The sequence below is a fragment of the Gadus chalcogrammus genome, chromosome 5, assembly GCF_026213295.1.
Source record: "Gadus chalcogrammus isolate NIFS_2021 chromosome 5, NIFS_Gcha_1.0, whole genome shotgun sequence".
In the NCBI taxonomy this organism is placed as follows: Eukaryota; Metazoa; Chordata; class Actinopteri; order Gadiformes; family Gadidae; genus Gadus; species Gadus chalcogrammus.
The window spans coordinates 20,709,101-20,736,951 of NC_079416.1; the positions used below are offsets into that span (position 1 = coordinate 20,709,101).

General features: G+C 48.7%; 2 protein-coding genes across 7 annotated transcripts; one reads left to right on the forward strand and one right to left on the reverse strand.

Moving 5' to 3' along the window:
• Positions 1-297: 297 nt before the first annotated feature.
• mrps26 (mitochondrial ribosomal protein S26) lies at positions 298-4,628 on the forward strand. The gene is made up of 4 exons (XM_056590911.1): positions 298-693; positions 1,136-1,282; positions 2,617-2,740; positions 3,166-4,628. Exons 1-4 carry the CDS (start codon positions 473-475, stop codon positions 3,295-3,297), a joined length of 624 nt encoding a protein of 207 aa, XP_056446886.1. The 5' UTR covers positions 298-472; the 3' UTR covers positions 3,298-4,628.
• loxl3b (lysyl oxidase-like 3b) lies at positions 4,024-27,665 on the reverse strand. 6 transcript variants are annotated; one of them, XM_056590816.1, is made up of 16 exons: positions 27,433-27,665; positions 24,053-24,515; positions 23,386-23,549; positions 20,760-20,977; positions 17,452-17,517; positions 16,227-16,295; positions 15,480-15,684; positions 14,830-15,010; positions 12,462-12,616; positions 8,619-8,774; positions 7,506-7,665; positions 6,859-7,102; positions 6,347-6,462; positions 5,919-6,055; positions 5,102-5,213; positions 4,024-4,942 (listed from the first exon to the last, which is right to left on the reverse strand). In XM_056590816.1, the coding sequence occupies exons 2-16, from the start codon at positions 24,504-24,506 to the stop codon at positions 4,869-4,871; spliced, it is 2,511 nt and encodes an 836-aa protein (XP_056446791.1). In that variant the 5' UTR covers positions 24,507-24,515; positions 27,433-27,665; the 3' UTR covers positions 4,024-4,868. The 6 variants fall into 6 exon arrangements, with proteins under 6 accessions (XP_056446791.1, XP_056446790.1, XP_056446792.1 ...); XM_056590815.1 differs by lacking the exon at positions 8,619-8,774 and adding an exon at positions 10,194-10,364; XM_056590817.1 differs by lacking the exons at positions 8,619-8,774; positions 16,227-16,295 and adding an exon at positions 10,194-10,364 and having other exon boundaries at positions 4,025-4,942; positions 27,433-27,664.
• Positions 27,666-27,851: the final 186 nt, after the last annotated feature.

A 27,851-nucleotide genomic window follows, 5' to 3' on the forward strand; every position in this document is an offset into this window, starting at 1 on the left:
CCAATTGTTCTACATATTATGCTTTGCATATTTGCTACATCATGTGTGTGTGTGTGTGTGTGTGTGTGTGTGTGTGTGTGTGTGTGTGTGTGTGTGTGTGTGTGTGTGTGTGTGTGTGCGTATGCGTGTGCGTGTGCGTGTGCGTGTGTGTGTGTGTGTGTGTGTGTGTGTGTGTGTGTGTGTGCGTGTGCGTGTGTGTGCGTGTGCGTGCGTGTGCGTGTGCGTGTGTGTATGCGTGCGTGTGTGTGTTGAGGTGTAGTTGCTCCAGTCAGACGACAGGGGGCGGTAGCCGCGGAGGTTTCCACTTCCCTGAGAGGTCAGAGGACATCATCATGGCGTCCCCCATGTAACGACAACATTGCTGGTTCAATGTTACGTGAACCCGAAAGAGAAACGGCCAAGCGTGGTGTTTTTGTACGGATGAATAGACATATAAACTAAGGATTAATTTAACTATTCAACTGCGCTGACCATGTTCAAAGTGATCGGGGGAAGAGCCCTCCCCGCGGCCCGGCTGCTCGCCCCCCGCTGCGGCGTGTGGGTCGAGTCGGTCCGGGGTAGGAAGTCCCGCAACGACCCGCCGGCCAAGTCCAAAGAGGGGCGCATCAAGCTGCCGCCCCCCGTGGACCCGGTGGAGATGGTGGTCATGAAGGAGAGGTTCACGGAGTACAACCTGATCATGAGGGCGCTTCGGTACGTGGCTTTATATTCAGTCTGACATTCACGCTGATATCAGTCCAATAGCCTAACCTACATCACGAAGGGCAAACGTCAGTAAATATTGGCTATAGTCTATTTAAAGTGTTGGTGAAAGGTCAAAGACTATCTTTTCGTGGCCATTTCCATATATCCTGTAACAGTCTAGCATGCAGGGTAGTCTTGTTTAAAATGGATTAAACTGAAGGCTCCCACTTTCATGGTGAAGAACAGAACTTACAATAGAACGTACATAATAACGGCATTCTTGATAACTGCTGCTTATTAAGAGAACATTATATAACTCTTAACAGGGATAATGAAGGATTGTTCATGTACGACACGCAGTAAAGAAATTCTGGATGCAGTTCAGCTTCAGTTTATTAACCGACAGCTTGACACTGAATCCTGATCCGTGTGTGTGTGTGTGTGTGTGTAGACTGGAGTTCAAGGAGGAGGTGCTGCGTAAGAAGTACGAGGAGGAGACGGGCTCCCTGGCGGAGGAGAGAGCCAGACAGGACGCGGAGGAGCACAAGATCCTGATGGAGTGGAACGACGCAGAGAACCGCCGCATGCTGAAGATCAGGTGAGGAGGAGGAGGAGGGGGAGGTAGGGAGGAAGAGGAGGGATGGTGGTGGGGAGGAGGAGGAGGGGGGGAGAAGGTGTTTAGGAGTAGGTTGGGGAGGAGTAGGTTGGGGAGTTGGTGATGATGGCGGTTTAGGGGAGGAGTTGACGTGCGTGGAGGAGCAGGGTGAGGAGATACCAGGGACTCAGGGAGTGAAGAGCGGGGGAGGGGTGGGGGGGAGGGGGATTGGGCGGACGGAGGAGCAGCAGCAGCCGATCTGTGTGACGCGTGGATAGGGCTGGGCGATATGACGATATATATCGTGTGATGATATAAAAATGTCTCATCGTTTCATATTATCCTCCATCGTTTATATCGTCTTGTCGCAAATCTCACTCTTTACGGTAATATTTTACGTCATTTGGACGACGCTTTACATTCTTCCACACGGCACATGAACGCATGGCAAACAAACATGGAGGAGAGTGAACGTGACAATTCTGAATAGGAGAAGGACTCCCACGACCAGCCAAGACAAAGTGAGCTCGTACCAAAAAGAGGGGCTACGAAATAGGCCTTTCCATGTGGTCATTTTATATAAACTACCGTAATTTTCGGACTATAAGACGCGCCTTTTTTCCCCAATTTTCGGCTTATATAACGGTGCAGCATTGAACAGCTGATTTGGAATGGAACAACAGCTGTTCGCTTTCACGGGGAAAAACTAAGGAACTTCAACCTACTTTGGCCTACTAATTAACGTTCAAAAGCTATTAAATCTTCAACAAAATATGCAGATACTGTCAAAATCGGTATGTATTGTGTAGTGTGTATTTCTGTATGTATATCTGTGTTATATGTTTTGTAAGTTGGAACCTGTACCAAGCTGACAACAAATTCCACCAGCCTGGCTGTGTGGTCAATAAATCAATCAAAATCGGTTCCAGGGAGTATATAGGGATTATTAACGTTGTTTTTGATGGTGTTTTTTTTCGGGAACGAGTATTCGAATATTCGCTCGGAAAAACCAACGAGTATTCGAAGCCTGAAAAATGGCATTCGGGCCAGCCCTAATGGTAATTCAACATAAAACACCTGTGGTTTATAGTCCAGTGCGGCTTATATATGTACACATCATTCAATTTAGCGGCTGCGGTTTATACTCCGGTGCGCCTTATAGTGCGGAAAATATTAATTTATTCATTCATTGAATTTACAGAAAATGTGCTATATCGTGATATATATCGTTATCGGGATATGAATGACCTATATCGGGATATGATATTTTGGTCATATCGCCCAGCCCTACGCGTGGAATAACACAGACCTCCTCTCTCGCGCGTGTCCTGCATCAGACAACTGCGCGTGCAGAAGGAGACGGCGGAGGCAGACCAGAGGAAACTGGACGTGATCCTCAAGCGGGACCATGAGAAGCAGGCGTTCATCCAGCAGAAGGAGCAGGAGATCCTGCAGCTACAGGTGAGGTGTTGTCCTCCTACACCCCTCTTCCTAAATTGCCCGGACTGTATATGTTCTATTAATTAGCTATTTTCGAGAGGTATTGCGTTCTTAAAGAAAAACCGACCGGCTACTTTACACACGATGACATTCGCTATCAATACCAAATGGTTATCGAAAGACCTCAAAGTCACCCAAGATGATTCCAACATTAGGGTTACAGAATATCAACCAAGGATAAGCAAGATGATGTTGATAAACATTGATTTGTGTGCATTTAATCCGTACACATTTGATCCGATGTCGATTCTACTTCTAGATTGGATAAAAAAACTACGCCCTAAGCGTTCAGTCGGTAGAAGCAGCGGTGGGTTTGGGTACCAGTGAGGCGGTGGTCATGGCGACGGGTTCTGAACCCGTCTACTGTGGTCTGTGGTGTGTTTCAGGAGGACGCCAAGAACTTCATCACCCTGGAGAACCTTGACCAGCGCATCGAGGAGGCCCTGGACAGACCCCGCAACTACAACTACGCCATCGACCGCGAGGGCCGGGTTGTCAAACGAACCGTCCTGGACTAGTTGGACAGCCCTGGACCTGGTGTACCGCCCCCCCCGGGCCAGACGGGCCGTCCATGACCTGGATCTGGTCCCGGACCAAATCACGGACCACAGCCTACCTTTCTGTCTCGGGTCGGAACCCAACCGCCTAGCGCTCGGATCACGATCATCATCAGCCTTCCTCACTCCTGCGTTTCCAACGGGCGGTCGGTCCAGTCCAATGGACTCTATGGGAGCCATCTTCTAAGGTACATTCGTTGCAGAAGGTCGTGGCGTGAATTGAGGTGTTGAAAGATCGGGATTCCAGCGAAGGATGTATAATTAACGTATAGTGGTGTTGGATCGGACTGCTGGAACCGGAGACACTTCCAGTCGTTTGACCGCAGAACTTTGACTCTACAACGTTGGGATTTGTCACTTGGTCTCTTCATCATTTTAAGTTGGAAACACGGTTCGTGTTCGATGCCATCATAGAAGATATTTAAATATCTAAAGTCGTATCTCTACACTCTATGTTCCTGTGTCGTCCATGTGTATGTTTAATAAACTTGAGTGTATATCCTAAACGTTTGCAACGCTTTCATTTTTAAGTGGCGGTTAGTCCTGTTTATATTCCTAAAAATGGTATCAAAACGCAGCAGCGATATTAAAATATGGCATAGAACAGTTTTTGCAGTTTGACGACACGTAAACTTGACCTAGTTTCCTCTGCAACCGCTAGTATCAAACAAAACCAGAATGTATTTATAAGATATATTAATGTATGAGACAGAACCAGGGGTTAGAAAATGTTTGGCAGGCTGACAAGAAATCAGTCGGCTTTTTTTTATTCAGGTAAATTTGACTAGATTTGCTTTACATACATGGCATACATTGTGCATGGCTGTTTGACTGTGTTAATTCCCAATATAACATGGCATGCATACAGAGGATGTGGAGGGCATGTGGGAGAATTTAAGAGATGACAAAAGTGCTGATAAACAACCCAGAAATAAATACAAGCAGAAAATATGTGTCCTTAAACCATGGGCTTTAGAAAACAACGGCAGCAAATGAAAAGACACAATCCGAAATCGTCAGCCTTCTGGAAGGGAATTCGAGCGTTTGAACAAACCTTTGAATGATAGCTTTTAATCATATCCCTCTTGAGTTGAACTTAATGGGAACAAAGAAAACGAAACTACATCTCAACCAATAACATCACAAAGGAGACATCAGCACAGTCGGACAAGGACAAAACAAACATGTTGTAGGTATTCCTGTCGTTTAACAAAACGTAGCATAAGCTTACGTTGAACTTAAAACTAGCTTAGAAATAGAGTAGCACTCGAATATTCAAGTATAGTAACTCTTTGTAAAAAAAATAAAAATAATCCCTGATGGATGATATGAAGTGTCATGGCGTCATCAACCGGAACAACAACCAACCAATCAGAGAGGGGGTGAGGGGCGGGGAATACTGGTCGCAAGGCCAACAAAAGGGATTCTCGATGTAAATCTTTCTGACTCGTGAGAAGTGTCCTATAAAATGTACGAACGTAGGTAATAAAAAAATAAAACTAACAACGTCGACGCAGACGGCGAGGTGCGCGTTAAGAGATGTGGTTGTTGAGCTGACCCGGGTACTTCTCAAACAGACGCTCCGCCTCTTCGCTGAAGGCATCACCTTCACCGGGGAAACGACATACAAATAAAAGTTATTCAAAATGTTGCATTTAAACAACAACTGTTATTCCAGTAAGGGTTGTATATGGGATGTATGACTAGACAAACATCCCATAGTCTGTGTATAGTCTGTGTGTTTTCGTGGTGTGCGTTTGCTTACCGGTGTGACAGTTGTGCAGCCAGATACGATGGCCGTCGTATTTACAGTTACACTTCATGGCGTTGTTGGTGAAGTCGCTCTCCGCCACCTCGAAGTTTGGATTGATGACGATCTGAAGGGGCGGGGGAGGAGACAGAGAGTTATCAGCATCACACAGAGCCACAGAAACAGAAAGAGACTGGGGAACCTTGAGACAAGACCTACTTTAAATGTTCCCAGATGGGATGGGATCATATATACAGTCCAATAAAATGGTGATAACATTGAATTAATGAAACGACCAACAATACAGAGACCCTCTCTCTCTCTCTCTCTCTCTCTCTCTCTCTCTCTCTCTCTCTCTCTCTCTCATAGGTCTAGAACCACAGTATTAGTTGAGGTATATTTGCAAATTTACCAACCTATTACAGCCTTTGCTGCATATATTTTATATCTGTGTATTTTATTCTGTATATGTGACCTGCCTGGTATTGTAATGACGACCTTGTTTTTATGTTTAGGTGCAACTGCAATGACCAGTGTTTGTCCCTAGAGGGTGCTGTCTTTCCAGCGGGATTTTACAAGTTGCTCTTGGCTCTCCTTGAGCGTCTAACTCTGGCAGTGCTGATGTCTGACAGGAAGTTTCTACTCAACTCTAGTTTCCCGTTCACTCACTTGTACGCACGCTAGAAAACTACCCCAAAACATCTGTATCTTGTCTTCCCAACCCTAACCTCCCGATGAATCACAACCTCAATTCCGACGTGATTCCGTCATCCCAAATGTTTGGCGACTGCCAGGTCGGAGGCCTTGACGCTCCCCCGTCCTCGCTCCTTACTTGCAGGATGTAGTTCCCTGGCTTGACGTCTGTGATGTCGATCCACTGGCAGTCGATGTCGTGGCGGTACAGATCCCAGCAGCCCACCGTCACGCCCTGCTCCCCGAAGTTGGCGCACTCGTAGCGTTTGGAGATCCCTGGAGAGAGACCCTCTTGTTTATGCATCAGACACAAAACCAAATCTCCTTCCTGGGAACGGCACTGGGAAAAGCTCTACGGAATATTGTCTCAGACGTAATAGTGATGCATGTTTTACAGACTTTGTAAATCGTTTTGATCGTTTTGGAGCATTGCATTTCAGAATTTGAAATTCAATCGAATACTGGATAGAGGACGTTAACCTTGACCAAAGTATTGCACTGTGTAAAGTATTTCTCCTGCAGTACTTGCAGGAGGCTAAGCGCGTCTTTCTCTTTGGTTCTTCTGACCTTCATAGCATTCGCTGTCCTCCAGACAGAAGCTGGCCTTGTGTCCCTCGGCCACCTTGGTACCATTGGAGGTGAGCAGGTCATAGTGGGTGAAGACGTCCATGCTGTGGTAGTGGCTGCACACCGCAATACACACAATAGCATCAGAACACACACCAGCTCATCACAGAGGCAGGACTGTACTCTAGAGGCCGGGGTGTTTGAATCCCAGACGAGAGGTTCTGGGTTCCAATCCTCGACGTCCACAGTCTACCTGTAGGCACCTTGAGCAAGACTCCGCCTCACTCCTACCTGCTCCTTACTACCATGTATCGAAAATAACGAGGGACAGCAGCATTTGCTCAATGATTACAAAGTCATTTAAGCCAGTAACTGCTTACAATACAATAAAAAGGCAGCCAAACGTAACCTTTGAAAACAACCTCAAAACGAAACTGAGTGGAAGTGAAACTGAAAGTGAAAGCGAAAGTGAAAGTGAAACAGGAAGTCCTAGGTGGAGGCGGAGGTCCTACCCGTGGCAGGCGTGCCAGACCCAGGAGTGGCGTCCGGCCTTGGGCCTGAAGTCGGAGCGGCCGATGTTGTGTATCTGGGAGGAGAAGCGCAGCAGGCGGCGGTGGCCGTAGGGCCAGTTGGCGCTGGCCGCCGTCTTGGACAGGCAGTTCTCCTCGGCGGCGCAGTACAGCATGTGGAGCGGGCGGTCCTCGATGTAGACCGTCTCCTGGACCACTGGCGCGTTCAGGACCAGGTCCGAGGCCGCTGGATGGGGGGGAGAAGGAGACATGTTGGGACCTGGCAGAGCATTGCGGTGATATGCGGGGCGGTGTATGCGTTGGAAACCATTTGTTTATGTAAGTAGGCAGGAACGTCCAGTAAGGGGTTCGAAACCCAGCGAAATATCCCTTTGTGTGTGTGTGCATGTGTGTTTCTATGCAGGTGCATTGAATGTGTCTGTCTGAGTGTGTGTGTGTGAGTGTGTGTGTGTGCGGGTACATGCGTGCGTCCATGTGTGATTGTGAGTGAGTGTGTGTATATGTGTGAACGCATGCGTCCTTGTGCATGTATGCGTGTTCGCTCGCGTGCGTGGTATGTACATATGTACGTGTGTGTGCGCGTACGTTTATGTGTGTTTATGTGTGTTTACGTGCGTGTGGGAACTCACACTCGGAGCAGATAACCCCAGCAGCGAACTTGGCGGCGGTCTTCTGGCAGTTGAGGACCTTGTGGTGCTGACACTGGCTCAGCGACATCTCCGCCCCCGTGCACTTCACCCCGCTCATCACCATCTCCGTCACGTTGCTGCTGTCCCAGTACCACGTTTCCTGACCGCCGGATCGACACACACACACAGACACACAGACACAGACACACACACAGACACACAGACACACACACACACACACACACACACACACACACACACACACACACACACACACACACAGAGACACACAGAGACACACAGGGAGATGTACAGGGAAAAGGACAGAGACACACAGAGACACACACAAAGACGGGACACACACAGAGAGAGGAGGGACAGGGAGACGGACAGAGAGACAGACAGAGAGACAGACAGAGAGATGGTCAGAGACACATACAGATGGACACACACAGACACACCAGGACAAACACAGATGAGACACGACAGCTTTAGTCAACATATTTTCATAAGCCAACCATCACTATCCCTTCAAGACATGTGACCCCAACTTCCTCTGAAATAGGCAATAGTCTTGGTTGGGGTCGCATCCCGAGAAGGTGGGCATACACTTTCAACCAATCAGCTTTTAAAGCTGTTCGGACCCCCATCATAGCCAATCGAATCGCACCTCTTTGATTGTGTGGTACCTGATCTTACCTATATCATACTCTTAGATAAACCCTTGGCACTTCCTTGCTTAGACAAGATTGGTCAGAAGATGGCGCTGTTGAGGATGTCTTACCAAACAGCATGTTTAAGGTCACCCAGGGCCGGCTAGCCCTGGGAAACGGAATTATTTTAATGGGACGATTTCTTTCAATGTTGTTTATCAATTCTTTTTTGACACTCAATGATCTTTACCGGTAATTGAAAAATATATTTTCCTCAGATTTACTGCTAACCATATAAAGGGACTTTTAAAAAACCCAACGCGTCAACAAGCCGCACTGATTTACCTTAAACACACCCAAAAATACCCCCCCCCCCCCCCCCCCCCCCCCCAACACACACTAACACCGTAGTTTATCTATTCCTCCAAACAGTCCACCTTAATCCAAACCTCCTACTCACAGAGACGGCGTGCATGGAGTAGCCCAGGCCTAGCTGCCTGCACACCACCATGGCCTCCTTGGTGGTCCAGCCCGCGCTGCACACTGTCCCCCACCGCGGGCCCACCTCTACCTCCACACGGCCCTCATAATTCGTCCGCCCGCCCACAATCCGCACCTGCAGGCGGGGGCCTAGGGAGCGTTAGAGGGGGGGGCGTGTCCGGACCGGGACCTTCGTCGGGGGTTCTCCGCGTTCGTGAGTTCGCACGGAGTTCCGCGTTCCGGTTAGTGTAGCCGTGAAAGCGTTGCGCGGCGGGCTAGCGGTTATTGGTTATTAGCAGTGTGGGGGGGGGCAGGGTAATGCGTTACAGCGGTATATTACTTTGTAGCAGTAATAAAGTAATATGACTCGTCTCTCATATCATTTGGATAGCAGGTGGCTGCGTTGAGTAATGCTGTTACCATCAAATGAGGGACAAAATATTTTTGGTTTTCTTTCAGCATGCTTTAAAGATGAGAACCTTACGCCATAAGCGATGGCTGATAAGGTGTGTGGGTGGGGGGGGGGAGGGCTTCAGGCATGGGGAGACGGTGCACGGTGATGACCTCTGAGGTAGTTTTGTGGGAGCTTGTCAATCACAGGTCCCATAGTGGACGGCGGACTCTTCGGCTACTGTAGTTTGGGGATGTTATGAGTTTGGCTTGATATTTAAAAGGAAAGTATTGCCTTCCAATGGCAGTAATCTGTCATATGTAACAGTTTGAAAGTACACTGGTTGTTAGAGGGAGCAGCTTGTCTTGTCGCTGCGGACCTGGGTGGGGCCCTCAGTGGGTTCCAGGGATGCGGTCCGCGGTGCCTTCCACGGGGCTGGTTTGATGTGATAGCGGGGTTGGTGTGTTTAGTCTGACAGTGTGTTGCGCTGCTTCCAGTCCCAGCACCGCCAAACCACACTTCCTTCTCTGGGTTTAAATTTAGACAGGGCTGCGGTCCGTACTCCCTTTAATTACCTCCTTCGATGAAGAACATCGAGAGAAAGAACGTTGACCAGCGGAGTGAAAACCTGTTCATCTCGGGTCCCATGATGAGACACTGGGTCAGTGGATCCCTTTCAGTGCAGAGGATCTGTGTGATGTCAGGCCCGCCTCCAGCGAGGTGCATTATAGATTCAGTTGTAGCCACCCATCCCTAGCTAAAGAAGCTAAGCTAACCTAAGTGTCCATTACTTACTTTATTTTGCTTTATTCTTTGTCATATTTTGCTTTAGGTGTTGAACGACCTTTTATTTGGTGCCCCATCTCTTTTTTTTTCTGACGTTAGGGAGCTAGGCTTAACCTTGGTTTTTCGTTGGAATCAGAAAGACTATTTTTGTTTTACTGTAAGTCTGTTATGTTTATTATTTTGGCCGTGGCTCACCCTGATGTACAGCTTATTTTGGACTTGATATTCTTTTGTTATAATTAACCCTTTTATTTACTTGTGAAACCAAGATTCTTCACTGTTAGAGTTGGTTTTGTCATCCCCTCCATCCCCTAGCCTAGAGGGTCGTACCAGTGTCACTGCGTGGAGCTATTAGCTTAGCGTGGGTAAGTAACCTACTTTCAGGCCCTGGTTAGCGTAGCCCAGGCCTAGCTGCCTGCAGGCCACAGTGACCTCCTTGCTGCCCCAGCTCTCCCCGCAGATCAAGCCCCAGCTGTGGGTCCGGTTGGGCCCGGGGCCCAGGACCTCCACACGGCCCTCGTACCGCGTGCGTCCTCCCGTCAGGCGGATCTGCGAGGGGTACAGCGGTGAGTCGGCGGTAAGCGGCTAGCATGACGGGGCTAGCGGCTAGCATGACGGGGCTAGCGGCTAGCATGAAGGGGCTAGCGGCTAGCATGACGGGGCTAGCGGCTAGCATGGCGGGGCTAGCGGCTAGCATGAGGGGGCTAGCGTCTAGCATGACGGGGCTAGCGGCTAGCATGACAGGGCTAGCGGCTAGCATGACGGGGCTAGCGGCTAGCATGACGGGGCTAGCATGACGGGGCTAGCGGCTAGCATGACGGGGCTAGCGGCTAGCATGACGGGGCTAGCGGCTAGCATGACGGGGCTAGCGGCTAGCATGACGGGGCTAGCGGCTTGCACGACGGGGCTAGCGGCTAGCACGACGGGTCTAGCGGCTTGCACGAAGGGGCTAGCGGCTAGCATGACGGGGCTAGCGGCTAGCATGACGGGGCTAGCGTCGTGGACACACGCAGACGGGCTGGGTCGCAGGCCGTGTAAGATGCTAACCAACGGCTTCAAATTATGCAACATTAGCATCCGAGGATAGCATAATTTTTCATCTGAATATCTGATTACCTTTTATATTTTTTTTCATTGTGATGCAATATTTGCATTGAAATTACAATTTGAAGTGCCTCATATTATGTAAGAAATATTTGTTTAAGCATTAACACGGACTGCTGCTTTAAATTTGTTGATCAATGGGTAAGAGACTAATAATCTCTTACTGTACTCTGCCCAGACTGTCCACGTGTGTCAATGGGAGCCATGAAAGGCATTGGCTAGCAACATGTGGACCTGATTCCAGCCATGCCCTTCATCAGAAGCATGTTAGGGTAGACGCCACAAAAACAATCATTTATCATCCCCCAAAACATATACACATGGTATTGGGGATTTACAACATTTGCAGAAAACCGATGCAATGTTAAGTATGTTAATAGTTGTGAAGACCAGAAAGTTAATATATAGTTAATTTTATAATATGCCGTAAGGGTTAGAATGGTGAGGTTAGAGACAGTGGAGCTTGAAGACAGAATAGAGAGAGGTAGATTGTGTATGTTGTGATCAATCAGTGTTAATTCTCAATCGCTGATCTCAAGGGGAGGGAAACATCTGAATATATGATGTATATAAGGATATATATACATCTTATATACTGGGGTTAGAAATACTTTTCTCAGTATATATTGCTCAGCGCTTTTCTAATATGACAGAGAAATATCAACCAAACTACTTTCATAACGTTGGATTAACATTGTGTTCAGTTTACGGGTAACATTTGATCAATGAGATAGAATTATCCAAGAATACAGGAATAATATCACATTCTGCCCTGATGATGCCTCCGAATAATTTTTCCAGCAAACCTTCGTTAAAGGTAAACCGTCACGCTGGACTATAGTCTAAAATAATATGATATATATAATATAATTCAAGAGAGTTCTGCTTCATACTGGTGTTGCGAAAAGAAACAGGGTCTCTGTTTCCTCGACCAAACACGGAAAAATCGGACCAGTGACGACAACAGTCCGACTTTTTCAGCGGGAACGGAGTGGATGTTTCAGACTGCATTAGGGCCGATCGATCAATCAAATTCAAACCTACATTGCGATGTAATGCGATTTGCAAATCCCAAAGTCTTTGACAATTATTTAATTTTTGATTTCTTACTGTTATTGACTGGAGATCAGTAAAATTTGTATTTCTTATCCTTTAACAATTCAATAGATAAATAAAGATGCTATCATATCAATTCATGCATCAATTCATCTCAACACATAGGCCTGGCCTGAAGGAAAAAGCAGTATATGTTGACTGCTTCCAATGTTGTGTTGATCACACCCCAGAATGATTTATTGCTGGTTTATCGAATAATACAGAACATAAGGAACTTTAAAAATAAAAATCGCAATATTGGTCGAAATAATCGCAACTCGATTATTTCCCCGAATCGTTCAGCCCTAGACTGCATTTTGATTCACAACGCGCGTATGAAGGGAACTCCTCTCCCAGACTTTCTGGGGGTCCTGGCCCCCCCCAGGGTCAGATGGGCGAGGGGCCAGACAGACAGGGGCGGAGGGGGTAGGAGGGAGAGGGTCTGACCGAGTTCTCCAGGCCCATGTAGGGCACGTGGCAGCGCACGGCCGCGTCCTCCGTGTGGCTGCAGTCCTCCTTGGTGACGTTCTTAAAGGGACACGCCCACAGGCTGCGCTCCAGGCCAGTGCAGCGCACCTCGTTCATGTGGATGGGGCCCATGCCTACACACACACACACACACACACACACACACACACACACACACACACACACACACACACACACACACACACACACACACACACATACACACATATAAATACACACATATACATATACATGCACACACACACACACACACACACACACACACACACACACACACACACACACACACACACACACACACACACACACATACACACATATAAATACACACATATACACACACACACACACACACACACACACACACACACACACACACACATAAACACACATACACACATACACACATATAAATACACACATATACATATACATGCACACACACACACACACACATACACATATATACACACACACACACACACACACACACACACACACACACACCATCATCATCACCATGTAGACACAAACATATGCAGAAACACACGCATACCACACACAAGTACAAACAAACCAACAAGCATACGGGCAGTCCGGGAAATTGACAGACAGACACACACACACACACACACACACACACACACACACACACACACACACACACACACACACACACACACACACACACACACACACACACACACACACACACACACACACAAACAAACCAACAAGCATACACGGGCAGACCGGAAAATTGACAGACAGACACACACGGAAAAGTAAACAGGAAGGCAGGCAGATTAGGAAACCAATTTTTCCGCGGTTTTGCATGCTAAGAGATCTTTGCTGTCCTTAAAGGACATCTGAGGAAGCTACTGAGGCTGTTTATGTGAAAAATGTAAAAAGCTTTCCTGCGGTTTGTGACATCACCAGAGGAATGCCCTCTGCTCAAAGACAGTCTGTGATCGAAACTCTTAGACTCACACACATGCGCACGCGCATCAACACACACACACACACACACACACACACACACACACACACACACACACACACACACACACACACACACACACACACACACACACACACACACACACACACACACTTATGTACACACAGACACTTTCTGAGAAATCTCCTCAGACAAATTACTTTTCCTGGATCCTGAGTCAGATTAGTCAATGCAGGAGTATGTGTGTGTTTCTCTGTACGTGTTTGGCTGTGTATTTGTGTGTGTGATGCCTTGCTCCCACACACTAGTCTAAACAACGGAGAACTTTCCGCCGAAACATAATCACAGCGAGTGTGAAGGTGGAGGCGCAGTGCAAAGCTGCTCACGACCCTCTCCCTCTCTCCCCCACACATTCCTCCCATTCCCGGGATGCCTCCTCCGCTAGGCTTCATCTCCCCCTTCCTCCCTCAGGTATCACAGCCCTCAATGGCGGATGACCTCCGAGATTAGACCCAGGCTCCTGCCTCGTATCACCACGGTAACGACTGACTGGCTCCACAATGGGGAGCAGTCAGAGCGTCTGTAGTCTGTAGACGCCGGCGACAGCGGTCGAAGCAACGGGAGGTGAACACTCTCACTTAGTGGCTTGTGTCCATGTTTGGCAACTTTCCCTTTGCGATTTCTTCCGCAAAGCACGCTAAATAAATGTAGCGCGAGTGGACATCGGAATGTCATTGTTTTTTTACTTTGTTTTGGGACGGACAGCGTAACATTCCAGCAAGTACTCGAACCTGATCTGGTTTCAGGGTCAGACGTAGACGGCATATGCTACCACTCAAACATTTACAATCCGGAATCATAAAACCCCTCTGATGCCCTCACTCACATCCAGCGCTATTTGTAAATACCTCTGGTTACAGAAACAGAATGCTATGACTGCTGGAATAGTTCATAAAACCACAATGAAAACCATCCATGACGACTAACCTCGGGTTTCTGATTCCTATGTAACTGTCCAGCTGGTTTTCCTCGGCCACTAGGCAGTGCGTTGCTATAAAGTTTGTTTTTGTAGCTTCTACTGTTATTGTCCTCACTCGACGACATTTTGACGGCTAAACGTCTCAATGTAAATGTAAAGGCTTAGTTATGGCGCCACGGTGACGCAATGCAATGACCACGCAGTCACTCTCGACGCATTCGTGAACCTGTTATGGTTCTGCGTCAGGGTTTACGTAGGGGTTTACGTCAGCGGACCAATCACAGCCCTTGCTGCGGGTCCTAAGGAGGGTCCTAATGGGTCCGTAACCCCCCTTGGGTTGCGTCGACTTTATATGTGTGTGTGTGTAGCGGTGGCGGGGCCCTGACCTTGTCCCATGCGGGCCCCCGTGAGGGCCTCCTTGGCACTGCCGAAGCCCAGCTCCCTGCACACCACGCTGGCCGACTGCAGGCTCCAGCGGTCGTCGCACACCGTCCCCCACTGGCTGTTCTTCAGGACCTCCACGCGGCCCTCCCCCACCCGGGCCCCCCCCTTCAGCCGCACGTTGGCCTGGAGAGGGACGCAGGGCACAGCGCTAGCAGGTTAGCATCCGGGACTAGCAGGTTAGCATCAGAGGCTAGCATTATTAGCATCAGAGGCTAGCAGGTTAGCATCAGGGACCAGCAGGGCAGCATCCGGGACAGGCAGGTTAGCATCAGAGACTAGCAGGTTAGCATCCGGGACAGGCAGGTTAGCATCAGAGGCTAGCATGTTAGCATCAGAGGCTAGCAGGTTAGCATCAGGGACTAGCCGGTTAGCATCAGAGACTCGCAGGGCAGCATCCGAAACAGGCAGGTTAGCATCAGAGACGAGCAGGTTAGCATCAGAGACTAGCAGGTTAGCATCAGGGACTAGAAGGTTAGCATCAGAGATGAGCAGGTCAGCATCAGGGACTAGCTGGTTAGCATCAGAGGCTAGCAGGTTAGCATCAGGGACAGGCAGGTTAGCATCAGAGACTAGCCGGTTAGCGCCCGCTCACCGAGATCTTGAGCTTCTTCTTGGCGTTGCTGTGGAGGGTGAAGAGCGGCCCGGGCATGCAGCTGACCACGGCGGGCATGCCCCCCGGGCAGGCCGTGGCGTTGGGCCGGCTGAACTCCAGTGGGCAGGCGGCCAGGTGCACCTCCGTGCCCGTGCACGCCACCGAGTGCACCAGGAAGTGGTGCTTCTGCCGCTCCAGGGACAGCCTGCGAAGAGGGGGGGGGGTTACACACAGCGTATAGGTTAGGGTTAGGGTAAAGGGCTGATTATGGTTCCACGTCGATGCAACGCAAGGACCACGCAGAACCGGCTTTTAATTAGCGGACCAATCACAGCCCTTGCAGCTGCGTAGCCTAGACCGTCGTTGCGGTCTAGGCGCACGTAAGGCCCTTGCGGTGGACGCAAGGACGTAACGGGTCCGTATACCGCCTTGCGTTGCGTCGACTTTGAACCATAATCAGCCCTTTAGGGTAATAAAGCTGATGGCAAATGACTGTACAACAACGTAAACAACAACAACAAATACCCACAAATCAAAACACGCAGCAAACGGCCGCAGCCATTCACTGCAAAACCCCAGGAGCGATTTTAAACATTGTTAAAAACCTTGTTGAACGGCAAAGGTGATGACACTGACACTGAGAGTGAACTACATGATGCTGTTGCATCATGGTTTCACAGCAGCTGGTTAAAAGAAAAACTTGCATGGAGCAAATGTACCCCGACGGGTCATTTGTCCTCCGATTACCTTTTGCCAGAGACGCTGGGTTTAGATTTAGTGTTAGCTTTGGCGTTAGCTTTAGCTTTGGTTGGTTGCCTGCAATGTAAACAGTGGTTAGGGGCAATGAACACAAGATCAGATTATGTTGTCAGATGTCTTCACTTGCAAAGAATACACTTGATGATGTTAAAGATGGATGTTTAAAAGTTTTTCTTTCTGAATTTATGAATAAAGGAAGAAATCAATTCAAGTTACTTATTTTGACGATGTAATGCAGAAATTCGCATTACTTGTTTGGTTATAGGATTATATGGTTTTATGGAAAATCCGTATAATCATTATAATGAATAGTACTTTACATGTTACATGAATATCAATTACATGTTTAATCACATATTTATGAGTAGTTAATACTATGTTATTCTAGTATTACACAATAAAATGACAACAGCAATGCTTTCTCCTGAATGGCTCTCCTTGTTGCTGACTGGAATGTAGAGCCATCTAACATCCCATAATATTGTTGCACACACAGCATCCACTGTAACCACTGTACCCGCAACCTTTTTACCATACCATTTAAATATTGTTCTCTTATCGATAATTTAGCCAATGTGCCGTATTGTCTCATGGACAGTCTCCTACACTTGTGGGCTTGGTAAATGACCGCATGCTTGTGTGTATTCCTTGTATAATACCCCCGATGGTCTGAGCTCATCCATGGACAGCTAACAGGGCAGAGAATTCAAGGCTGTTGTGTTTTTATTGGAAGGAATTAATCCTGGAAAAACATTTTGTCCTGGCCAGACAAACCAGGCTCAGATTGGATCACATCTGTCGCATCACAAGGAGGTTAACAGAGGCCAAATCATAAAACTAATCACGGAAACAGATACACTTCCGCACTTAGTTCAAGGCATCGTTGTGATAATAAATCATCAATTTATTGCACTCTGTGATTGATATTAGGCTTTTGTTTTTCTTCTGGAAAGTTACAGGCCAATATGTCTTTATCAAATCTGTTGGTGTTTGTCCCGGCCAGGAAATGTGTTCAAGGAAGAAAGGAGGAGAGCGACAACACCAGGCTACGATGAGACTAAAGCTACAAACTATAACGACCAATAGAAAGGGCTAAAGGGTTTCCACACATGCAGAGAAACCCGCCTAGAAACTAGCTAGCGACCGGAGCTAAGCTACGTGTCCGGGAACCCACTGTCTCAATGGGACGGTGGGTTAGCCCGCTAGTGGATACCTTGCACTGGCCGTCCCGTTAACCTTTGGCTTGGAGACTTTCACCGCTGCCCTCTTTATGATCGTTCTGCAAGAGTCAAACAGCCCCAGAACATCACACACAGCAGAGTACAGCACAGTCGAATCCCAGACAGCCCACACACAGTTCATAGTACAATACAGGCCTCGAGGCTGCGTTTACACAGGAAGCTGTCTTGTATGCGGACAGCCAAGAAACACACACACACACACACACACACACACACACACACACACACACACACACACACACACACACACACACACACACACACACACACACACACACACACACACACACACACACACACACGTACATCTACACATCAGGTTGTCGAAGGGTCATTGCTAATCTTCTGCTAGACGCTGTCGTGATAATGTGAGACCGGGATTACGGAGGCTGTACAAAGGCAACAGACCGGCCTTGGCGTCCTGTCATTGGGTTCACCGAGACAGCCCGGCGTGTGGACAGAGAGGCCAGCCGGAGTGCGTTCCTGTCTGGACAGGAAGTGGCACTGGCGAAGGGTAAACAGCGCGCTGCAGGGCGTCCATTAGAGTGGAGAGCATACATTCTTCATGAGCGGTATGCACACGCGGTAATGCTTCACACAGCCGCGACAGACACTCTTTATGTCTGTGGAAATCATGTTTTCCATCTCTCTTAGACTGATTGATTGAGTTCTTCTGTGATCGGCTGAGTGGGACTGGCAAGCCAAAACTCTGGATATTTTGGGTGCGATTATAAATATTTGATTGTGTTTTGTGATTATCCTTTGTTTTTTTACGAGAACCCACACAACCACCGTCCTTCTAGCTTATTAAACGGAGATGTCTTCACAGCTGCCTTCCAGACAAACAAAGGAAGTTCATGGGAGGTTAGACGATTTGGGTTTTGGCTCGGATTCTGTCTGCTGTCTGGCCTGTCTTTCATAACGTGAAGACTGGTTCTTCCACTGTGGCTATGGTCCATCTGCCATCTTTTCGACGGAGGAAACGATGGAAAAACAAACACGACAGATTCAGCAGCGCTTGTCAAGTACCAAACAGTGGCTCAGTAATCTGAGTGCAGGAATTGTGTCTGGTCCATTTTTTCTTTCTCCAACTGGTCTGATGATCATTAGCCAATCAACACCACACCTGGTGGTCTGATGATCATTAGCCAATCAACACCACACCTGGTGGTCTGATGATCATTAGCCAATCAACGCCACACCTGGTGGTCCGCGATCGGCTCTTCATTTTTCCACAAAATGAAACCATGGACCTCAGAGTTCCCGCTGGGTGTGCTGAGAGAAGAGGAACAGTCCTGCTATTGATGCTTTCTCTTGTTTCTTCAGACCGACCCCCGCTACAACCAGTGTGATCTGGAAATGCCAACCCTCCATTCCTACACCCATCCCTCTTTTCCTACTCATCCACCCATCCTCCTCCTCCTCCTCCTCCTCCTCCTCATCCACCCATCCCTCTCCTCCTCCCCCTCCTCCTCCTCCTCCTCCTCCTCCTCCATCTGTTCCTCTCCCCGTCCCTGCCTCCTCCTATCCTTCTCTCCACCTCTCTCCGTCCCTCCCTGCTCCTCCTCCACCTCCTCCTCCATCTGTTCCTCTCCCCGTCCCTGCCTCCTCCTATCCTTCTCTCCACCTCTCTCCGTCCCTCCCTGCTCCTCCTCCACCTCCTCTTCCTCAGTACTCCGGCGGTTTTCCATCCGGTCTTCACCTTCACACGCAACTGAGAAAGCCCATGTTTCCCCTCGTACTGCTGTGAAGAGAGGAGCTGTGGGGGGGGGGGAGGGAGGAGGGAGGAGGGAGGAGTCGGGGGAGAGAGGAGAGGCCTATGGAGAGGAGAGGGAGGAGGCAAGGAAAGAGAGGTGGGAGGTATACAGGGAATCTGAGGAGGGAAGGAGAGAGAGTTCAGGAGAGGTTGCGAGTGATCTTAGCTACGTCTAGCATGCGTTGGTCCCATGTGTAGCATGTGCTCTTAGCTACGTCTAGCATGCGTTGGTCCCATGTGTAGCATGTGCTCTTAGCTACGTCTAGCATGCGTTGGTCCCATGTGTAGCATGTGCTCTTAGCTACGTCTAGCATGCGTTGGTCCCATGTGTAGCATGTGCTCTTAGCTACACCTAGCATGCGTTGGTCCCATGGGTAGCATGTGCTCTTAGCTACACCTAGCATGTGCAGCATGTGTTGCTCTTAGCTAACTACAGGCTGCATGTGGCTGTGGTTCAACCTCTGCCATATCTTGGACAGAAATGTTGAAAAAGACTGCATTCAAAGAAATCTGAATCGACAACATATAACCTTATCTTGTAACGTTCTAATGAGTCTGAGGTGATGAGAAATATCGGTTTAAATCCGCTCAACGGTGGAGTGACCTTTCTCATTATACGTTTTCAAAAACAAAAATGATGCGTATGAATGCAATCTCTCATGTCGATAATATATATGTATAATGATATTAAATGGAATCAAATGTAAGTAATGTAATGTGAGATCTCGCCATTGTTTCCTACTCCTCTTCAGGCTTCTCTCAAAGCCGATGACTCACAGTGTGGTGTTGAATGTCTAGACTTCCCCAAACCAATTTGGGAGGTTGTGTGTGTTCAGGACTCGTCCAAAGAGCAACACGACCAAAGGGACGACAGCACTCTGCGCACTTGTTGTTTCTGATTGGCCTACGTTTGTGCCGGATGACGTAACTGACAAATGACGACACCTGGGAACAATTCGAGCCAATCGGAAAGGACCTCTGCAAAAACCCTGCGTTAGGAGATTTGTATATAGCTCAGCTGTGGCCTGTACCAACTGGACTGCTGCTCCGTCCAGCCGACATCTGGTTGGATACTCCCACGTGTGATGTCACTAATGGGTAGAGTTGTTTTCCGATACCGATATAAGTATCGGAAATTCCTCCGATGCTGCCTACTACGCAGGCAAAGATCATTTCAAAACACGTGCAGTGTTATTCTGCGTTCGGTAATGGTCGGATGCGTTGGCTGCACGGACGCATAACTACAAGAATACAAATGTAATATAATTATAGTTAGTTCTGAAAAAATAAGTAGGTGGACCAACCATACGATACTGACATCGTAAGAGAACCCTTCAATAAGAACAATGGCTATTAGTAGTTACAATGCTAGACGCTGTATCGGTATATACTCGGTATCGGCCGATACTCAAGTTCAGGAATCGGTATCGGTATCAGAAAGGAAAAAATGGTATCGGAACATCAACATGACGCTTTATAGTAGTTTAAATAGTTTTGTAAGCATGTTGGCGCGCGGCCGCTTACTTGTAGAACTTCTTGTTGACCTTCCGCTCGTGGGGGAACCCCAGCATCCCGCACACCACCCGTGTGTTCTTGGGGGTCCAGCCCAGGTCGCAGACCTGGGTCCAGCTGTCCTTGTGCTTCACCTCGAGCACGCCCTCCGTCACGGGCATCCTCCTTTTGGCTCCGCCCACCACCACTCGCAGCCGCACCTCCTCCACCTTGTTCTCGTCCACGTGGGCCTGTGGGCGGAGGTGACGAAGGAGGAACACGCAATATTTCTCTGTTTCAATTTAAGTCGCTTTTATCCAAAAGCGGCTTACGAACCGTTCATTCACACACTGACAGCGAGTCAACCCTACAGGGCGACAGCCTGCTCGTCGGGAGCGGTGAGGGGGAGGCGTCTCGCTCAGGGACACCTCCACACTCGAGCCGGGGATCGAACTAGCAACCTTCCAGGTACAAATCAACCCCCTCACCCTCCTGAGCTGCTGTCGCCACCTTAACCACATGCGTGTTCTGTCAGAAGGGTTGTGGGTTCGAAACCCCGATCCTTGAGCAACTCGGCGACCCCCACCTGCTCAGTACTGAGCTGGGTCTAGAAGGGGATTCACTCTCGGCTGCTTTGGACTCAATGCGTACAAAATATTAGGTGACAAAAGTCTTTGGCTGTAGGAATAAAGACCCTGAAACTGACCAAGTGTCCTACCCAATAACAAATAAATGATCTCAATATATAAATAAATGTCCATAAAGAAACTACACTCAGCTATAATAGGTTATTATGTTTGGGAAATGGGGGCCTATATCGGAGAGGGAGAGTGTTGACCAAATCAGCGCGACACACATGATGAACAAAGCACATTTACGACCTGATCCCGTCATCTCTGTAACGCATTTAAATTCCTCTGAATGACTGGAGCAGACGGGGGGATGAGTCATGGTCTCTCTCTCTCTCTCTCTCTCTCTCTCTCTCTCTCTCTCTCTCTCTCTCTCTCTCTCTCTCTCTCTCTCTCTCTCTCTCTGCAGTAAATCACCTCAGTCGCTCTTCAGCGGAGAGACTCTGGCAGGCGTGTGTCAGTGATCCCCGCCTCGACACCACGTTTGTTTGGAAGTTCGCTCCCGAGGGACAAACGGAACGCCAACCAGAATTACAGATTGTGAAATGTTTTCCTCTTTCTTCCGTCTCCCTCTGGTCCTCACCACATGAGGCGTGTGTGAGATAACTGAAAGCAGGTGAGCTCAGCACGTAGTCTGAGGGCCTGGCTCCCAGGCTCAGCCCGGCCCCCTGTCGTCCATAAGTCTAGGAGATCGCAAGGCAAGGCTTCTATAACGGTACATAGGAACCGGGTTCGAGCCCTGATACCCACAGTCTGAGGTGTTTGTGTCCCGGATCAGGACGCCAGACCCCACCTGCTCCTTAAAAGCGACATATTATACCACCAGGTGCGAATGTGATTAGCCATTACAAGCCGCTCTGGGAATCGGCCTCTTCTGACACCACAAGTGGTGGTGTCCACCTAGATGTGTGCTGGACAGATGAGGAATGTTTGCTTCAGTCCACTGGGTAGGCTGGGAGACTGATCTATCCAGCATACATCTAGTTGGACACGCCCATTTTTGATGTCAGAAGAGGCTGACTTTCAAAACGGCTTCTAACGGCTAATACCACGCTCACCTGGAGGTACAATATGTCACCATAAAGGACATCTGAATGATCTGTAGTTCAGACGTAGGGCATTCCCGAGTCACTTTGGTAAACGCATCTCCTAATTATAAAGGCTGGGACCTTCATAGTCCCAGACGGGAAACACAGAACGGTAGATCATTCATTCGTTCAATGACAGAAACTTGAAGTGTTGTTTTTATGCCAAACGTTTCGGTGTTGCTGTGTCGCTACCCTCCTTAAAGTATGACCGACGCCATGTCCCTTCAGTAGCTAGCTACTGTAGCTAAATGCCTCACATGAACACGTAGCCAGTAAGGACCTGCTGTGTTAACTGGTTCCAGGCCCTGCTGTCTGTATGCTTAGCCTTAGCTGGGAGCGACCTAAGGAGCGTGGTAGATGCCGAACACATGGCTGATCGTGCAGTCTATTGGCTCTGGGGCAGGGAGTATAACGTATACCGACTTCCAGGCTGATTTCTCTCTGAAACCATCGCTCCCACTACGTCCCAGTTGGGGGGGGGGGGGGGGGGGCGGAGCTGAGGTAACCTCACAGTCGTACTGCATTAGTACAACATTGAATCAACATGTTGTTTACCTACTCTCTCCTCAAACTACACTACAGTAAATGGACATGCTGTTTACATACGCTCCCTTAGTCATCATACTTTACTGCTGCTAATAAACACGCTCTTTACAAACAGTCACCTCATACTACAGCGAAGGAACACGCTGTGTACATACGCTCTTTTAAAGGCTGCTTATGGTTCCACGTCAACGGTGGTTTTGGTTTTGGTTTTGGTTTTGGTTCTGCGTCGGGTTTAAGTGAGCAGACCAATCGCAGCCCTCGCTGCAGCGTCGCTTCGACGCAAGGCAACACATTTTTCGGAAGCCTTTAGTCTTCACACCACAGCGAATGAACACACTGTTTACATGCGCTCTCTTATTCATCACACCGCAGCTAATGAACACGTTGGCTACGTACGTCGATGACGTTGGAGTCCACGAAGCCGGGGATCCTCTCGTCCTTGCAGACCACGCCGGCGTCCTCGTCGTGGGTGCAGTCGCTGCTGCCCCAGCCGCGAGACTTGCAGGCGTCGATGCTCTTCTCGCCGCCGTTGCACAGCACGTTGTCCAGCCAGATCTTCCCTGAGCACCAGAGAAAGAGAGACCACCGTTCAGCTTACAAAGCCCCTTCCAAAGGGGTGGAGGTCCAGCTGCAGTGGGGGCCTCAGCTCTGGTCAAAGACCTCTGTCATGTGACAACAAAGGTCAGGTCATGGGTCAACATTTGTGATACCCTCAACTCACCGACACCATGATAGAAATGTATTTCTGTCAATACTTTTAAGTTGATTACTACTAGTTATAATTTAATAATAGTCAAACTTTCGTGGAACTTTCAGAAATGCATATCTCACTCAAAAAATCATGTACAGACTTTTTTCAAAAATGTTATGCGTGTGGGAGCACCAGAGACCCAAAACAACACCCCAGATCCCAGGAAAAGTGTCGTTTTCATAATATGTCCCCTTTAAACCGCGTTCAGACTGCAGTTGCGTCTTGTGACCAGAGAGGGCGCTAACGTGCCACCGCCGTCTTGTGCGTCAGGGAACAGGAGAGCAGTAGCAGGCAGACCCGGCCTGCTCTCACCTTGGCCCTTGCCGTACTTGGCGCTGTGGGCCCACCCCGTGGCGGACACGAAGCCCAGCTGGCGGCACAGCACCTGGGCGTTGGCCAGGGAGAAGTCGTCGTCACAGATGGTGCCCCACTCGCCCTGGTAGAAGACCTCGATGCGCCCCTCGTTGTGCTTGCGGGGGTACCCCACCAGGCGGAACTTGAGGCGGTCGCCGTGGGCCGCCGAGGGGGAGGGCTTGGCCGGGGTGGGGGCCGGGGGCGTGGTCACCGGCGGGGGCGTGGGAGTGGTCCTGGTCCTGGGCGTGGTCACCGGCGGGGGCGTGGGCGTGGTCCTGGTCCTGGGCGTGGTCACCGGCGGGGGCGTGGGCGTGGTCCTGGTCCTGGGCGTGGTCTGGGCGAGGGTGGAGGCGGACAGCCACAGCACCAACAGGAGGGTGGCGGGGGACGGCCGCTGGCTGTGGGGGGGCATGGCTGGAGGCTAGACGGGGGGGGGGGGGGGGACATGGGGTCAGAGGTCAGAGGTCAAAGGTCAGATTGTGGGGTCATTGGTTTGGAACGATGTGAAATGGAGAGTGACTGTGTTTACCTTGTTGGAAGATATTTGTGCTTAAAGGGGACCTATTATGCTTTTTTGACTTTTATGACCCATAAACGTTGTTATAACGATTGATAGTCATGTTTAACCAGACTAAAGTGTCCAATAATGACGTACATGCATTTCGACGTATTCCCTGCTGAAAGTCTGGGGTGGCTGTGCAGAGCGCTAAACACTCGGGACAACGTTTGCGATTCACTTGTTCACATTTCCGGGAAATCATCTCCTGCCGCGCCCCCATATGCCTGGTCAAATCTGCCCGCGCGCGCGCTTCAAGGAAAGTAACCAATCACAACAGAGTTGGGTTGGCAGGAGGGGGGCGAGGGGGCGGAGAGGGACGAAACCGAGCGTTGACAGAGAATGCTGAAAGCGCCCAGATGAGAGGAAGAGTTTCCCGAAAATCGACATCGTTTTTTGTGTACGGTTAAACATGACTATCAATCATTATAACAACGTTTATAGGTCATAAAAGTCGAAAAAGCATAATAGGTCCCCTTTAATATTATGTGTAACTGTTTCAACTCGGTGAACCAACCAACCACAATTCAGTTTTTAAGTCACAAGCCAACCTCCCCTTTCATGCAGACGCGTTGAGTATCTCTGTGAGCGGACAAGACAACAGGAGCCTACCGACCGATGATAACCAATTATCAACCAAACCAACCAATCACATCACTGTGGGGGGCTAGGAGGGGCGGGCTCTAACCTATAGTGACATCGCACGCACAGTCTGCCCAGCGGGCCGTGCCGACTGGTCGGCTGAGGGTCAAACGTCACACACCCGGTGCATGAAACAAGTCCTTAACTAAGGGTAATCATAACCCTCTCAAACAACAGATTAAACCAGAACAGATTCATCACGGACAGGACAAGATAGACGGTATTTATCCCAGATGGGACATTTTAACCACCCAAAGTCACTTCAACACTAGATTGGTGAATTAGATTAATGTCAAGATATTCCTGTTCCATTAATACAATTTGAATAACCTTCGCGTATTAGATTATTACATTTGGTAGGTTAGGATATTAGATAAGGTTAAGGTTAGGTTATTCCACTTGTATTAATATAACTGGAATAAGGTTAAGGTTAAGGTAAGGATATTCCCATTGTGTAAATGGAACTGGGTTAAGGTAGAGGGTTAAGGTTACTCCAGTTGTATTAAAGCAACTGGAATATAAGGTTATGGTTAAGGTTAGGTTATTCCCGTTGTAATATAACTGGAATAAGGTTAAGGTTAGGTTAACGTTATTCCATGTGTATTAATAGAACTAGAATAAGGTTAAGGTTCTTCCAAGGGTATTAATAGAACTGGAATAAGGTTAAGGTTAGTTTAACGTTATTCCAGGTGTATTAATAGAACTAGAATAAGGTTAAGGTTAATCCAACTGGGTTAAGGTTAAGGTTATTACAGTTCCATTCAGCGTTGTCTCTAACAACAGGCTGCAGGCCGATGGACCTGTTTGTCCAATCAGGTCACAGACGGGAGACTGCTTTAGAGCGGCACGTCTGCAGTGGCGGTCTGATGTGAAACATCTGGCCAGCTGTTTACCGGACGACACGGGGAAAGTATACCCCGAGATTTAAAGACACAGAGGCACTTGGGGAGCCAAAACAAATCTAATTCAATCCAAAACATCATTGTGTGTGTGCGTGCGTGCGTGTGTGCGTGTGTGGGTCACCTGATCAGCCTCTATAGTAGTGTACTTGTCATTGACCTTATCCAACGGGGTTAAAACATGGCTTTCAGTGCGACATTTCAAGGCTGCTTCTGTGGACCCATTTAGACCTTTTAGTGTTCGCTGTTAAACATCCATTTAAAACGTGTCTGTGCATCATGACTAGGTCGCCTAGGGCGGCCATATAGACCTGCTATTGATACCTCGAAAGCAATGGAACCGAGGCCTCCATCTCTGAGCTTGAGGGCCCCACTGGATCCCTGAGCCACACATACGGTAGTGTGTGGGGTTGTAGGAGACCGCAGGTTAAAACGCTCCCAAGTCGAGTCTCACGGGGACGCGCATGCGCACGCCTCACTCACACATCTGGGCAGTTTTCCCCTCACAGAAAGACATGGCGTGACGGAGTACCTGAAAGGCTGTCTTTAATTAAAAACGGTCATTTGAGATCAAACCTCAGTAAGCACATGGCACGGATGGACGTGGCTAAACCAGGATGGTTGAATTCATAAGATAACGCCTTATTATTATTAACCTTCTGAAACTATCTTCTGGGTGGGTTTCAAATGGCATTCCACTGAGGCATTACATCACCTCAGAAACAAAGTGAAGTAACCTGTAAAGTGGAGGTTATAAAATACAATAGTTTTGTCATAAGACTTTTCATTTCAATAGTTCAAACTCCTAGCATCAAAATCGGAAAAGCGATCCGAAAGTCTCATAAAACTGATGATTCATTATCAAACCTTCATTGGTTATGAAACCATGAGGACCGGGGTTCACCGTGCATCCCATCCATATCCCTAGGGTTACACAACGGATCCACAGAAGCTCTCTAAACCTCTCCAAAACCTCCAAGAAGTTTCCACCACACAGCGTAGAGTGGAGGATCCAATGCGGTCTCAATGTCAACCTTATCTAACTTTATCCACATTTAAATTTGACAATATTCCTTCACTTCATCATCTCTCAACTGTTTAAACAAAGAGCTTCGGACGACCGTCTGACTGTCAGAGGCTCGCCGTCCCCCGTCCCCCCCTTCCCGTTATCCACTCGATCGCATCCCGCACCCGTCCCACATCTCCTAAAGTAATTTAGTTCGTCTGGTTGGATCTCGTACCTTATTGTTTTCCACACCAGAAGAGACGGCCAATGGACTCCGATCCAGCCGATGTGGTGCAGTCTAATTATCGGGACTTTTACGACGCCTAACGGCTCTTGAGGGACAGCAGATATTCCACACTTTCGCTAATTCATGTTTCAATCACAGGGGGGTTAATTTGTGGTTCAGAGGACCACCGAACAGCCAATTACCGCCTTTCACTTTCTCCGTCTGCAAATTGCCAGCTGTACACCCCTGGCCGGGAGGAGGAGGAGGTGGGCGGGAGGGCCAGAGGAGGAGGAGGGGACCTCGGCACGACTTGAAGGGGGCTGGATGTTGGCCTTGTTGGGACACTGGCTCTTTCATAGTGTGCTGGAGGTTACTATGCAAAGTGAGTTTTTGTTTGCGAATACATTTTACTTTCAAGGAATGAGAAC